General features: G+C 37.2%; 1 protein-coding gene across 4 annotated transcripts in view; it reads left to right on the top strand.

Annotated features, from left to right (window-relative positions):
• Positions 1 to 13791, top strand: part of CSMD3 (CUB and Sushi multiple domains 3) — a 1198342-nt gene that overhangs the window by 1181395 nt on the left and 3156 nt on the right. For all 4 annotated transcript variants that reach the window (XM_050940462.1, XM_050940461.1, XM_050940464.1 and 1 more), the window contains 4 exons: positions 3556 to 3714; positions 8733 to 8845; positions 10449 to 10536; positions 13271 to 13406. In XM_050940462.1, the coding sequence (XP_050796419.1) occupies positions 3556 to 3714; positions 8733 to 8845; positions 10449 to 10536; positions 13271 to 13406 (496 nt within the window). The remainder of the gene's footprint in view (positions 1 to 3555; positions 3715 to 8732; positions 8846 to 10448; positions 10537 to 13270; positions 13407 to 13791) is intronic.

Below are 13791 nucleotides of genomic sequence, written 5' to 3'. Positions count from 1 at the left end.
AGCAATGATAAAGACAGTTATGTTAAAATAAGAAATTTGTTTTTATATATCACATATGTCCATATTTGCATGTCCATATTTTTTCAGTATTATGTAAAGCTGATAAGTATAGTAAGATCTGAGGACCTTTGTTAGAGAACATGGGACATAAAGACATTTTAAAGCTTAATAAAACTCTCCTTTATCTGAAGTTTCTTTTGGAAAAATGTACTATTTTGTCCAGAAAGTAGTTTACTTTACTGGACTCTAATGAAGAGCTGAGCAATTCTTCAGGATTAGCTTCACAAAGGAGTTGACAGGGGATAGGAATGAACCAACTGGTTCTGGTTTGCTTAGAAGGTGGTGGTTAATAAAAACAAAACAAAACAAAAAATACTCCTACTCACTGCTTGCTAAAGGTGTCCTGGAACTGGCTTGGTGGGACTATGTGAACTGGTACCTGGTGTGCAAACAACTTCAACCAGTACTGGCTGAAATTTAACCGACGTGGATTGGGATTTGATAACATATATACAGTCAAACTGTGGCTGGGATCTGGAATACTTGAGTGGTTGGAGTCAAACATTCCTCACCTTTTTCCCCTTTACTGTAAAATATATACTGCAATGTGGACTTCAAACATACCCACATTCATGAGCATAATACCTGAAGTTCTCCAAATTACAGTAGTTTGCTATGCAGGCCTCATCCGACAAACAAGTTGTTATGTGAAAATACTCAAGATACTAATATTGGGCCCACTTTGCAAACTAAACCTTGGTGCTTTAACTTTAGAATCCAAGTCCCAGATCCTGTAAACATTTATTCACTTCAGTGTAACTACTCTTCTAAGTAAAGGATATAAGTCTAAATCTGTGTGCATGCATAAAGGTCCAATCCAGGAAACCACTCAACTCAAGCACCTAAAAAAGCAGATATATGAACAACTGAATTAGCACTCTTAAATGAGTATTGAAGTACCTAACTACAGATTTATATCTCTCTCTTTAGACACCGAACTGTAAATGTTGGCTCCATTATTAGAACCTTAACTTTTGAATTTCTTTATTTTTGATTATTTTAGACCCAGATATAGAGTCAACATCTGCTAGCATGGACCCCTGAGCACATTTAAAGTTGCATTGCTTGCTCTCTGGCATAGGAGTCCACACTAGCACAGCTCACATCAGTGTTGGAGCCTTAATTTGTAATCTTGATGTTAATGTAAGATTTAGTATTTAAATATATAGTTTCAAGTCCAACAGCATTATCAGTACTTTTCAGTTTCACATATTATGTACATTTGTCATTTATCTGAAGCTCTGGTCTTTTTAAAACATTGTGAATACGTTAGAGATGTTTTGCCCCTTTGCCCAATAGGTTTCACCAAAGTTTCCAGGTTGTTTCCAGTAGAAGGAGAAAATAATTGTATGAGTCTGTTATTTCTTTGGTGCAGTCCTGTTTATTTTACAAAGCATGTGCACAAAGTCCTGTTTCCCTTAACACACTAAGACCAAGTACCAGTGGGGAGTTTCCTTGTTCACAATTCAAATCGTGCCTTTCCAGCCAGTCCTGTGCTCCAAGGATCTCTCTCTTCCGACACACAACTGATTTTCTGCCTTTCTTATTTCTTTCTGCCTTTGACATCTACACAGACAAACAAAGCTGCAATCAGTCAGTTCCAAAGCCCCTGCATTCACAATCAGCATCCAGGGAAACTCCTCTTATTCTCACTGAGTTAGTTATTGCTCAGATCTTCCCATGAAACCCAGTGCCTTGGCCAGTGGCTCCTGTTCTTTCGCCTATCTTACTCCATAAAGGATCATAATTACTTTTTCCATTTTGCATGGCTACTGGCTAGCTTTAATGGTGTCATGACAGTCTAGATATCAAAAGCATGCTTGCTGGGAGCCATTAACACCTTTTGGCATAAAAAAATTATGTTCCATGTGATAAATAAGGACATTACATGTTTGGCTACTATTAGAGACATCAACGTCCATTCTTTGATATTGCTAGAGGATTTAATTAATCTACTAATTCCAGTATATATATGTGGATGTGTATTTGCAGAGGGCAGATCTTCGTAGTGAGTACTGTGAAAAGACCTTTGCATATAGTACCAATATTTCTGTGTTTTGTGGCAAGAAAAATTACATACATACTTGCTGCTAGTTAGTGGTGACTCCAGTATTCATGACATTAGCTACAGATTTATGTAGTCTTTGGTTTCCTGTAAAATCTACTTATGTTGAATGACTCTCTGATATTCTGCCAGATTTCTTCCCTATCTTCTGACCATTAGATTTGTAATTCAGCTTCCCATTTATCTTCTGTCTCCAGTATCAGTGGGTACTTAACTCTAATGGAACTTTGCTTATTTTTCCTAGTATTGCTTCTTATGTGTATTAAATATCCTGAAGTGTTTCTTGCTGGACAGAGTACTGCACTGGGAATAAAGAGACCTGGGTTCTCTTCCCAGCTCTGCCACTGGCCTGCTCGGTGACCTTGGCAAGTCACTGGACCTATCTGTGCCTCCCTTTTCCCATCTGTAAAGTGGAGATAATGACACTGGCCTCCTTTGCAAGGCACTTTGAGATCACTTTGTTTGACCAATCTGGGGCTGAATATTGAATCTGATTAATCTGAGTTGGTGAGTGTCTTGAGCCATCATGAAGTACCCCAGCTTATAATGAATAAAGGATATTTTTACCGTGGTAAGCTTTATGAGAATGTCTGCAGAGAACCAAATGAAGCTACTAAATCATTTTCTCTGTTTGAGTGTCATGTTGGTATGTAAATATATTTACTGAAAATGAACCATTTTACAGTTGGGTGCATATGAAAGGCTCATTAGTATAGATATAAATCAGAGCTATTCATTTCCTCTTTCCTCCAGGATCTCTTCAGTATTTTGTGCATAGGATGTGACTTTTTTTGCTCTTGATAAAACTTACATTGGTTTTGTTTGAGCATTTAGTGATAAGACAAATCTTCTTAAGTAAATTTCCCATTAAGAGTAAGAGTTTGGTTCCTATATCCATCTTTGTAATTTCAATGTGACCTGATAAAAAGAGACATTGTTACCAGGGCACAGTATCATTTGAATATGTGTCAAATGATTTTTAGTATTTAAAGAATGAGATTCATGCGCACACATTTAATACTAGCTACATGATCTCTGTGTACGCTGGAATGGAAAACCTTGGTACTGAGTGAAATTTGGTCTTTTAGATACAGCCATTAAATTTATACTTTGTGCAGTTAATTTTGTATTACAACTTGTGTCCATTATTAGCTCAAATGGAGTTTTACATGTGGATGGGTTCTTAGGTATCATTATTACTGCATACCATCCACATGCATGTTTACTTTATCAGTGATTATGCCAGTTTTAGTGCCTTCTGTGAGAGGATTTAGACTAATAATCATAACCAGTGGCTCAAGTAAGATATAAGATCAGAGGGAAGAGAAATGAAAATGTTCATGTTTTGTCACACATTTGGTTGGAGATCTGTGATTTTGTATACTCTAAATATTGCAATCCACATTAATATGTGTTTCATATCTCTACAGTTCCTGATGATGTATTTGCCCAAAATTATATATGGAAAGGATCTTACAATTATAAAGGCAAGAAACAGCCCATGACTTTGACAGTGAACAGTTTCAATGCATCATCGGGGAGAGTAAATGCTACACTCACTAATAGCAATATGGAACTGCTACTTTCAGGTACCGCATCATAAAAGCTCATTAAAATTTCTTATTTTCACTTCTGATCCTCATAATTTTGTAGAAAATATTTACACTTTTTACAATAAAATACTACCAAAAATACCCTAGCACTCTAAGTTATAACAGAATATTGACTTATATTACAATTCTTCTTTGAATGATGTTCATTCCCCTTTGGGAGTGTGCACACCCAGTGCCCCAGGGTCAGAGGTTTTTCCCTTATGGTAGCCTTCAGGGTAATGTATGTGCTCTGTGCTGTCTCGTGCTGCTGTGTGTTGATATAAAGGACAGAGCTGACCCCAACCCTACTCAGTTCCTTCTTACCACCCATGATCAGTTGTCAGAGTGTGTTGGCTTGCTTTGCAAGTTCTCCCTTTCAGGGTATTCTCATCAATGGTTAGTTATATCTGCAAAGTAAGTTTTATTTGTTATTTTACTTAGTGTGCCTAGATTGTGAGTTCCCACTTGTTCTGGGTGCCAGCTCCTAGTACTGGAACATGCCTTGATCTCCAAGGTTTAAGCCTTGCATCAGCTGCAAGAAGTCTGTGTTGATAAGTGACCCTCATTCCAGGTGCCTTTGGGAGGGTTACATCAAGGACTGTTGTCAAATCTATTGAGATTTCAAGCCCTGGACTAAGAAGGATAGGGAGATGAGACTCCATCACCTGCTAATGGAGGCTGCCTTGTGTCCACTGTCTGACCTTCCCACTGAACTCTTCCCACTGAGTACTTCTACCTCCGTTAGAAATACCCCTCAAAATATTGTGGGGGATCAGCCCTGTTTCCCTTCCCCAGTACCGAGGAAGAAGCACAGGCAGCATATGTCAAAGGCAATGAATGTCAAGTGTTTTATTTTTTTCTTTTAAAATTAATAGCAAAACTGGCCTGGCCCAATATGAAAAGGCCTGATTTTTTATTTTTTTTAAATAGGCATATGGTTGAACATGCAGAAATGGGCACATAATTGCATACCTAGTTTGTAGTTACAAAGACATCTTCTCTCCATGCATTGTCACAAGAAGCTTGAAAAATTCAGCCTCTTCCCGGCCTCAGTTGACCTGATATTCCCTCATTTATATAGAAGCAAGATTTTGCAAGTCCTCCATTTATTTTTTTTAATTCATTTTTATCTATCTAGATACCAATTTGGCCCCCATCACTATACTATCTGAGCACCTCACATTAGTAATGGATCATACACAACCCTTTGTGAGGAAAAGTATTATCCCCATTTTACAGATGGGAAACTGAGACACTGAGGATGTTAAATGACTTTCTCAATGTCAGACATGAAGTGTGTGACTGAACTGATTTTGAGTCTCGTTCTCCTGAGGCCAAGTCTAGCGCTCTAGGATTTTGGCCTTCCTTTTTCAAGACCCCCATGTTCTAGTTTATCCCATATTCAGCTCCCCACAAATTGCTTTGTTCTACCCATGTTTCTGGTTATCCTCAGCTCCTTCACTTTCTTTTGGAGCTATCTTTTCCCAGGTGCCCCAGTTTTTTGTTCTTTCCACAGTGTTTTATCTTCCTTCCTCCTTCTTCTGCACTACATTCCATCTCATGAGGATTTTCCCCTCACCTGCCCTCATAACTTTATTTCCTCAGATCTCCATTTCTCTCTGTCCGTTGTTCCTCCACACCACATGATTTTAGTATACATCTTCCCCTCCCAGACAGAGCTGAAGCATCTCACTAGCTCTCTGCTGAGGCTACCCTAGATACTACCTAACGAGTTAGAGAAGAACCTAAGGGGCAGGTTCAGCTGGGCAAAATGCCACAATTGAATTAATTATTATACTGGCCCAGTTCAAGCACTGTCTTATCCCTCAGGGAATCAGTTGCCAGCTGCCTCATCCTTTGAGCAAGGAGTGCCTGTCAATCTACCAGTGTAAATTAGCAGAGAACAGCAGTGGTTGTCTCTATGGAGCATTTTCCTTCCCATTCTTTGGTAGAGCTTGTATGTGCTCCCTACACCTCATTAGAGTTTTCCAGAAAAATAGTCCAAGGAATTTATTAGGGAAGATAATTTATTCATACTGTTCAAATCTGTCAGTTTAATTTCAGCTTTTAATATATTCCTGATTGCAGTCATTATTTGGCAGTGAGAGGAGAGATTTGGCAACATTTGAGCTTGTGCTACCTTCATATTAATTATAATTCTATGCTGATAATACTTTGTGTTAATTATCAAAGTGAAATGCTGACCCAGTGATAATTAATTAGCAGTAACCCTTTGAATGTGATCTGAAACTCTCTATCAACTTCCAGTAAACTTTATTTAATACTTTGCCAGTTTGCACATATGCGCATATATTACAAGCATAGTGTGCCTTAAACCTCTCTCAGTTTCCCCTAGTGGGTTTGCTATTGCCATGCACATCTGGGCTGTCCTTAGCAGGGCCTCTGTGGTCTGTCTCCAGGTGGATGTTTTCTCTCCTAAATTCACTCACACATATAGTGGCAGCTGGCTGCTTTTGGGAATGTCATTGCAGTTAAATGCCCCATCAGGTACATTTTTGTGCTAACAATTGAAAGGGAGGCAGAAATCTCTGACACAGGATGTGCAGGAAGGTCCTGTAGGCCCAGCATGGAGCCACCTCCCTCCCTCTTATCCACCTCCCTCCCTCTTACCATGCACCATAGAACTCCCCATGCAGCCCATGTGGCACCTTCATGTTTCCCGTCCTTTACTCCTCTGGTACTCAAGCCTTCTCCTCACTCCACACAGTACCAGTAGCCTTAGCCCATCATACCTCCCATCTCCAGCCCAACACATACAATTGATCATCAGGCGCTCTTCTCAGAAAATACAGCAGACACCTCCCTACTCAGTTTAATCATCTGAAAATCCCAGTAGTTCTGCTCCCTAGAGAGCCAGCCCCTTCCCCACTAACCCAGTGCTACACACACACACACATTCTACCCACTTGAGCAGCAGAGCGAATGTAGTAGCTTCACAGAGGTTGCTGTTGCTCTCCTCCTCTGCTCCTGCCTGCAGTCTGAGTAGCCAGTGCAAAGGAATAAAGCCACACAGTTGCACATGCCAACTGTAGTCCACAACTAAGAATTTAAAGAAGGAAATTAAGGGTTCCAACACAGAAAAAGTTGGGGAGATTACTATCAACAGGGTGTGTGGCTGCTAAGCATACAAGTTCCAAAGTCCACAGGAAATCTTATTGCCAACCCTGTATATCTTGAGAAATCCAAATGGAGCTTCTGTTGCTCTACATGACTTACAGCTGGACACACGCATCTGATACTGGCAACACGACTGGCTCAAGAAAGGGGTGATACATAGAAACCATGGAGCAAAAGTGAACTTTGGCTTTGAGCAGTATGATTTCCTTTGTGTTTTCATTTTAAAAATGCTCAAGTTTTCTCAGGGAACATGCTGTCTAGAGTGGGTACTCCTTTGCTGTGCTTCCGAAACTCCAGGAGAGACCCAAATATACATTGTTAACTCAAAGGAGCTTGTGTTGGAGAGAAAATCCAGTGTAGGCGTCTCTTCTTTCCTTACATACTGCTTAGCCTATTTGTGCATGTTTGATGCACCTTTACATCACAGTGCAGGAGAGAGAGGAGCATGAGTCCTATAGTCACCAGGTTACTAAGAGTTAAACTTCTGAACAATAATTTAAATTTGGCTTCTGTTCACTGACTACCTTGTCAATGTTTTGCTTTGTTTTCCATACCTAACACTTATTTCCTCCTTTTATAATTGGAGATATACCTATCTCCTAGAACTGGAAGGGACCTCAAAAGGTCATCGAGTCTTTTTAGAACATTGACAATAGATTTTTAACAATCAGTGTCTGAATGTCATTAATATAGGTGGTTTGAGTGCATATTATATCGCTACTGTAACCTGATATAAGATGTAAAGTGTACGCCTCTTGTGTCCTCAGGATTTTAAACATCTTGGGAAAATTTTTCCTTTGGATTTTCTGTTTTCTAAAGAAAGCTGAAGAATTCAAAGCAAGAGCCATATATGGGTCTAATTTTCAGAGGTGCTGAGCGCCAACATCTCCCATTGGCTTCAGTTGGAGTTGTGGGTGCTCAGCACCTCTGAAAATGAGGCTGTATTATTATATAAGGTCTAGTAGTTTTAATGGTGCTGGTATTTTTCAGACATACTTGAATAGCTACTTATTTAACATAGGTTATGAAGGATAATGAAAAAGTCACATGCAGAATGACAAATGGGAACATTATCAGCAAAATATTTAGTTTGACACCAATATTCAGTGTACAAAATCATGTTTTGCACACTATTTCTGTGGTGTCTGTGCTTCATCATCAGGTTTGTAAAGGTAGATTGGACCAGTGATTATATTGTTAGATTTTATTTTCGTCCAAGCTCTTTACTATGCATAAAATATAATCAGGGTTCTGAACATTTCTTCTACAGGTATGAAAATGATCAGTTCTGCCTCCAATGTAAAACAGATCATACCTAAGTCTTTCCATTGGATGAAGTCGCTGTTTTGTAGAGCTGACCAAAGAACAACACTTCCATTTCACAGCAACTGTCAAGGTTTCAAAAATAGTTTTTGTTTCATTTTGGAACAAAAACAAAACCTTTAACATAGAATTTGCGGAAACAGAAGTGTGGATGTGTCTCTGTCATTCTGTAACCTGGGATGTAGGAGACAATCCGTGTTCAAGGGCCTGCTCTGCCTGATTCATTTTTTTTCATTCAAGATCCCCTCCAATCAGGCAGAGCAGGGAAGTCTCCTACATCCCAGGCTGGTATACTAACCACGTAGCTATGGAGTTTCACCCTTCCTTGGACACAAAAAACTTTTTGCAAAAGTTTTGTGAAACTGGTACATCTCTGCCAAACATTTCAGGTTCAACAAAACAGCATATTACTCCGAAACAAAATTTTGTTGAAAAAAATGTTCTGACCAGTTCCACAGTTTTGCCCTCTTTATGGAGTCTTAGACTATTTTAAAAAATTGCAATTATCTGCCACTTAACTAACAAAAAGCACCTATTTTTTTTATATTCTACAGGGGTGTATAAAAGTCAGGAAGCTCGACTGATGCTCCATATATATCTTATTAAAGCGCCATCTCATACTTCTGTGAGCAAGATGAAAGAGGAAAAATGGGCTATGGATGGTTTTGTGAGTATTTTTCTGCAAGACAGAGAGATAGTGTTTTTAATACAAAATAATGTCTGTATATTAGGCCAGAAGAATATAGAAACTTATCAAATGAAAGTTGGTTGGTAATTCTAATTTATTTAATAAAATGAAAAATATCATTGTACGATTGCAGATGAGGCAGGACTATTTAGGAAAAATGTGGTTATCACTAAACAGTGATTTTCAGCCTCTTTGTGGGCATGACTATTTCATAAAGTGGTAAACACTGAAAAGGAAGCACTACTATCATTTCTATTTTGATGTTATACCTGTACATTGACAGCTTTTCTCATTCTTAGAGTGTAATATCATAGCAAGATGCTTTTATCAAGCTAAGGTCAATGTTTCCACTTTAATGTCTACTTCTGTGTAATCTCTCTCTGCAGTGGGCACAATTATGTTGCTTGGTTTATTTCTAGAAGCAAAATATCACATCTGAGAGTAATAATTCTTGGTAGTGATGGTGGAGAAGTTGAGGAGCTGATTAGCTAGTGCTTTGGTGACATTTCTAGAAGTATTGACATTCAAATGGATGGGATTTTCCAAAGATCCTAAGGGCTTGTCTAAACACAGAAGTTGAACTGTTTTAACTATACTGGTATATTAAAAGTATATTCTCACTAGTATGGATGCAGATAGACTGGTATAAGAAGACAGTATCTCTTAAAATCTGAAATACATTGTTAAATTGTTCACTTGTCCTGTGAACACTCTTTAATACTACTTGATGCATGAGAACAAAATGACTGAAAAAATATTTCTTATTGTATTTCTGAAGCTTGCAGATTTCCTGTGTTCATACTATAGATATGCTCCGCTATGGCTATTTAATGATGCAGTCCAATGAGTACTGATTACTGACCAAAAGAGGGTTATTGGTAGTTGAATGTAGGGCATTTTTTATCCCTCCCTCTCTACCTTTGAAAGAGTGGCTTTCACTGTCTTAACTTTTGCATTCATGGTAGCATCTACCTTTTAGGTGTTGCAGTGCTTTTCCCCCAAAATATCAAAATGCTAATAGTCTTTGAGAGGCCTTCAGAGATGGCAATTTCAGGAGTTATCGAGTATCAACTTGAAATCTAGTCAATCAAAAAATAGTGTCAGGTATTAACATACCTGGCCCTGAGTCCTCCTGCAAGTTTCAGAGTTTTACAATTACATTTGACTAATTTTGAAAAGGGATTTCTCTCCCATTTTGTTGTGAAACAATCCATTACAGACAAGAGGAGCAGACCGACTACACACAAAATGCTGTCAAATATACAAAGTAAGCAAACTAAAAAAGAGAACGTTTTTTCTCTAATCTCTTTCAGTAAGAGTAGCCCTAGCTGTTACAAGTACCAAAGGTAGGTTAAAAAGAATTCCAAAAGTAGTGCGGTTTTTAAGCCTGACGGTGTCCCTTTAGTACCCCTGCCTGACCCCCATGCTCAGCGCATCCATATCCCTCCACAACAAGGGTATCTGTGGAGGAATACTGGCTGGCTTAGGCACTTCATTTCCAACCTGATTATAATCACCTCTCATGTTTCTAACCAAGTTTTCCCAATTTAATTCCGAGATTCTGTGTGTTTTCTGTTTGCAGGTTTCTGCTGAACCTGATGGAGCTACATATGTTTTTCAAGGATTTATCCAGGGTAAAGATTATGGACAATTTGGACTTCAAAGATTAGGTACTCAGTTAATTTTAACATCAAACTAGTTCAGTTTTTTTTTCATACTCAGTTTTATTATGCATTGTTTTTATTAAATGATTGCATATAAATGGTTATCCAGTACTATATTTCAGTACTGGTGTGTGTGTAGAGTATGGTGAGGTTCGTATCCTAGAATCATTTCTAAAGCTATGCTAAAGAAAAGGTGTTTTGTTCACCAGGAAAGTTAAATTGGGAGGTATAATACTCTGTTGTGGCAAGTGGTTCATTTTGGTTGTTTTCTAACATATTTCTCTAAGAATGCTTATATAATAGGTATTATGTTCTATATGGTTATCATCATATAAAGAGTAAATACTTCAGAATATGTGTATATGTATGTCAGTGCTATATATTAATACAGCTTTTATAGTGAATACTTGCTAGAACACTCAACCTATTAAATACTGTTGGCCAAAAATTGAAGTCCTTGTGCTATTTTACACAGGCAAAACTTCTATTGGAGTTGATAGGAGTTTTTTTCCCCCCAAAGAGAAAATTGGATGGACATCTTTATTTGTCCTGTAGATTCAATTGCACGTCAAACTACCTGATCACCATTTGCTTTTTCCAATATCGAATATTGCTAAAAATATCTTACTGCTTTTGCATGCTTAAGCAAATAAAACAAGAAAAAAAATTAGATAACAAGAAATGGTAAACTCTAAATTATCTGATCCTGCCTCTTGAAGACTAATATTTCTGCTCACACAAAAGCTGGAATATTCTTAAGGTTTCTCAAGCAGTGGGGTTTCACTTAGACCAATATAACAGATTTACAAGAGGAATTTGTTTCTTTGAGGATTATAACCCCTAATTAAATAGCCTTGTGCTCTTCAGATATGATCATTTTATCTGGAGGCAAAAACATATTCTTCTGGTTTTTGAGGACAATGTATTTCTCACTCTTATTGTCCAAATAAAAACAAGAACATTCTTTAACATCTCAGTTGTGGTGGAAGGATTTATTAATGTGTGATATGTTAGACAGTCTTGTTTTCTCTTTTCACTGCTCTAAGTCATTCTAAAGAGTAATTCTTGGAGACTGAATTTGGCTCCCATTGCATTTGGTAATTTGAGTACTTTAAATGGAATATTTACAGAATATGTTTATGAGAAGACGATGCAAATAATTTGATTTCCCTAAATCATCTTCTTCAAAATATTTGGGGGTAATCAATCAAAGAGTAAAATCCACAATGTCTTGACAAGATGTTTTTGGTGGTTTCTTATAAAAATTGTGTGTTGTCTCTCTTTCTTTTGTTTTCAGAGGTTTGTATTCCTGCAATATATTCTTTGTTGGAACTCTTTGAAAAGTTTTTTTTCAATTGATTCCCTTACAAAATTGATTTCATTGCCTAAAAACAATAACAAGATTATTCATTTAGGAATATAATTCATTTCAGTATATGATTAATAAACAGAATCATGATGGGGGCTTAACATTCTTCAGAAATAGCTTTATCATGATTGATAAGAAAATAGTTTTAAATTATACCTCTGTATTTAATATAAAACATTCTTGTAAAAATTTCACTCAAAGAGATGTGAAATTTGTGTAAGATTTTTTGAGCCCTCTAGTGTTTCAGGAAAACTTCCTATCCCAAACCAGATTTCCTATCCATTTCCCTATTGCTCATAAACAGTTTTCTTTCAGATGTTGAATTCAGTGCTTATTCTCTTTCCAGCCAACAATTTCATAAAATTCACATTTTCCTGTAATTAATCTATTAGTTGAGATATCTAATCATATTTAGCATCTATGTGTTGCTTTACAACTTCAAAGCACTGAATAAACCTGAACTAATTAATCTGTTTCTTAACATCTCTAGTTTGAAGCCTATAAATTACTTACTAAACTGAATCAGTAATCCCTTCTTTATTCATGGAAAAGGGGATATGAACATAGCACCATAGGGAATTTAACAGTTGCCTTATTTCTATTCTCTGCAGGAGAGCCTTGTTCTTACTTTCTATCAGTATTTGCTCTCTACTCTTTGCGTCTCACCTACTGCTTTCATTTTTATTTATAAATAAATGTGTATAATGAAGTCAACAGGATGAATTTCCATGTTGCCTCTTGAGGTGATTTTGCCTTCCTCCAATTACTGCTATTCCTTTGGTAAACTCTGTTGTTATCTTTTTTTTTATTGTGCTTTCTATCTGCTCAAGTGCCAGATTTTCCAGAACCTAACAAATAAATTGTATTTGAATAATGATATTGAAATAACATAGTCTAAGCCATTTATGTCTTCATAAGTTAATACCAACACCTGGAATTGCATCTGTAAATTTAAGAGAAGCAAGTGCAGGTCCCAGAGCGCTGGTGTAGTTTGCTCCTGACATAAAACTTCACCTATTAAGCAGGATGCAGCATTCTGCGCTAAATTTGGCCTCCAAGTGCCCTCAGTGTGTCGCACCATAAAGGGTGCATAACAGCAATCTAAGTTCAAGGTGAGAAAGGCATGAATCATAGTGAGGAGATTCTTCCATCATAAAGGAAAAAAAATGAGTTTTGCTCACCAGATGCAGATGGAAAATAGGACCCCCCAGGAGCTATTTAGTTAATATTTAGTACTGTAGGTCCCCACGCAAAACAAAACATGATTTTAATTTTTCCACAGTACACACTTTCAATGATATTGTAAGGGTCTGGGAGTGATTATTGTGAGATGTGAGATAATAGAGAGATGTTATGTTTTTATCTTTTTAGGTCTTAACATGTCTGAAGGTTCGAATTCTTCTAATCAACCACATGGTACAAATAGTAGTTCTGTGGCCATTGCTATCCTTGTGCCTTTCTTTGCCCTTATATTTGCAGGTTTTGGGTTTTACCTTTATAAACAAAGGTAAGTGTAAATTGAATATAGAGTCTTTGTATTGTCATGTATTTGAAGCTATTCAGTGACCTTAAACTTTAATATGTTAGAAAAGGTAAATTAAGAAGTGCCCTGGGAATTCCTTTGCAAAAAATCTGCATAGAAAATAGTCTACCCTCATTTTAGGTCTGCCATACTGTTTGATAGGTAAGGTTATTGTAAAGTGCTGTACTTTCACTCCCACCTATTTAAAATTTTGTTATAAATTATTATCTTTATGAGAGGAGCAAGGGTAGTTTAAATTTTTGGCATCTGGGAAATAATGCCATAAACAGGGTTGATGTGTCCTTATTGCAGACTGCCTATATTTTGTTTTGACATGCACAAGATTGTGAATCATATTTCTCATGCAATT

The sequence above is a fragment of the Gopherus flavomarginatus genome, chromosome 2 (assembly GCF_025201925.1).
Source record: "Gopherus flavomarginatus isolate rGopFla2 chromosome 2, rGopFla2.mat.asm, whole genome shotgun sequence".
NCBI lineage: Eukaryota > Metazoa > Chordata > Testudines > Testudinidae > Gopherus > Gopherus flavomarginatus.
The sequence above is the reverse complement of the archived record's forward strand: the minus strand, read 5'-3'. Positions and strand labels throughout refer to the sequence as shown.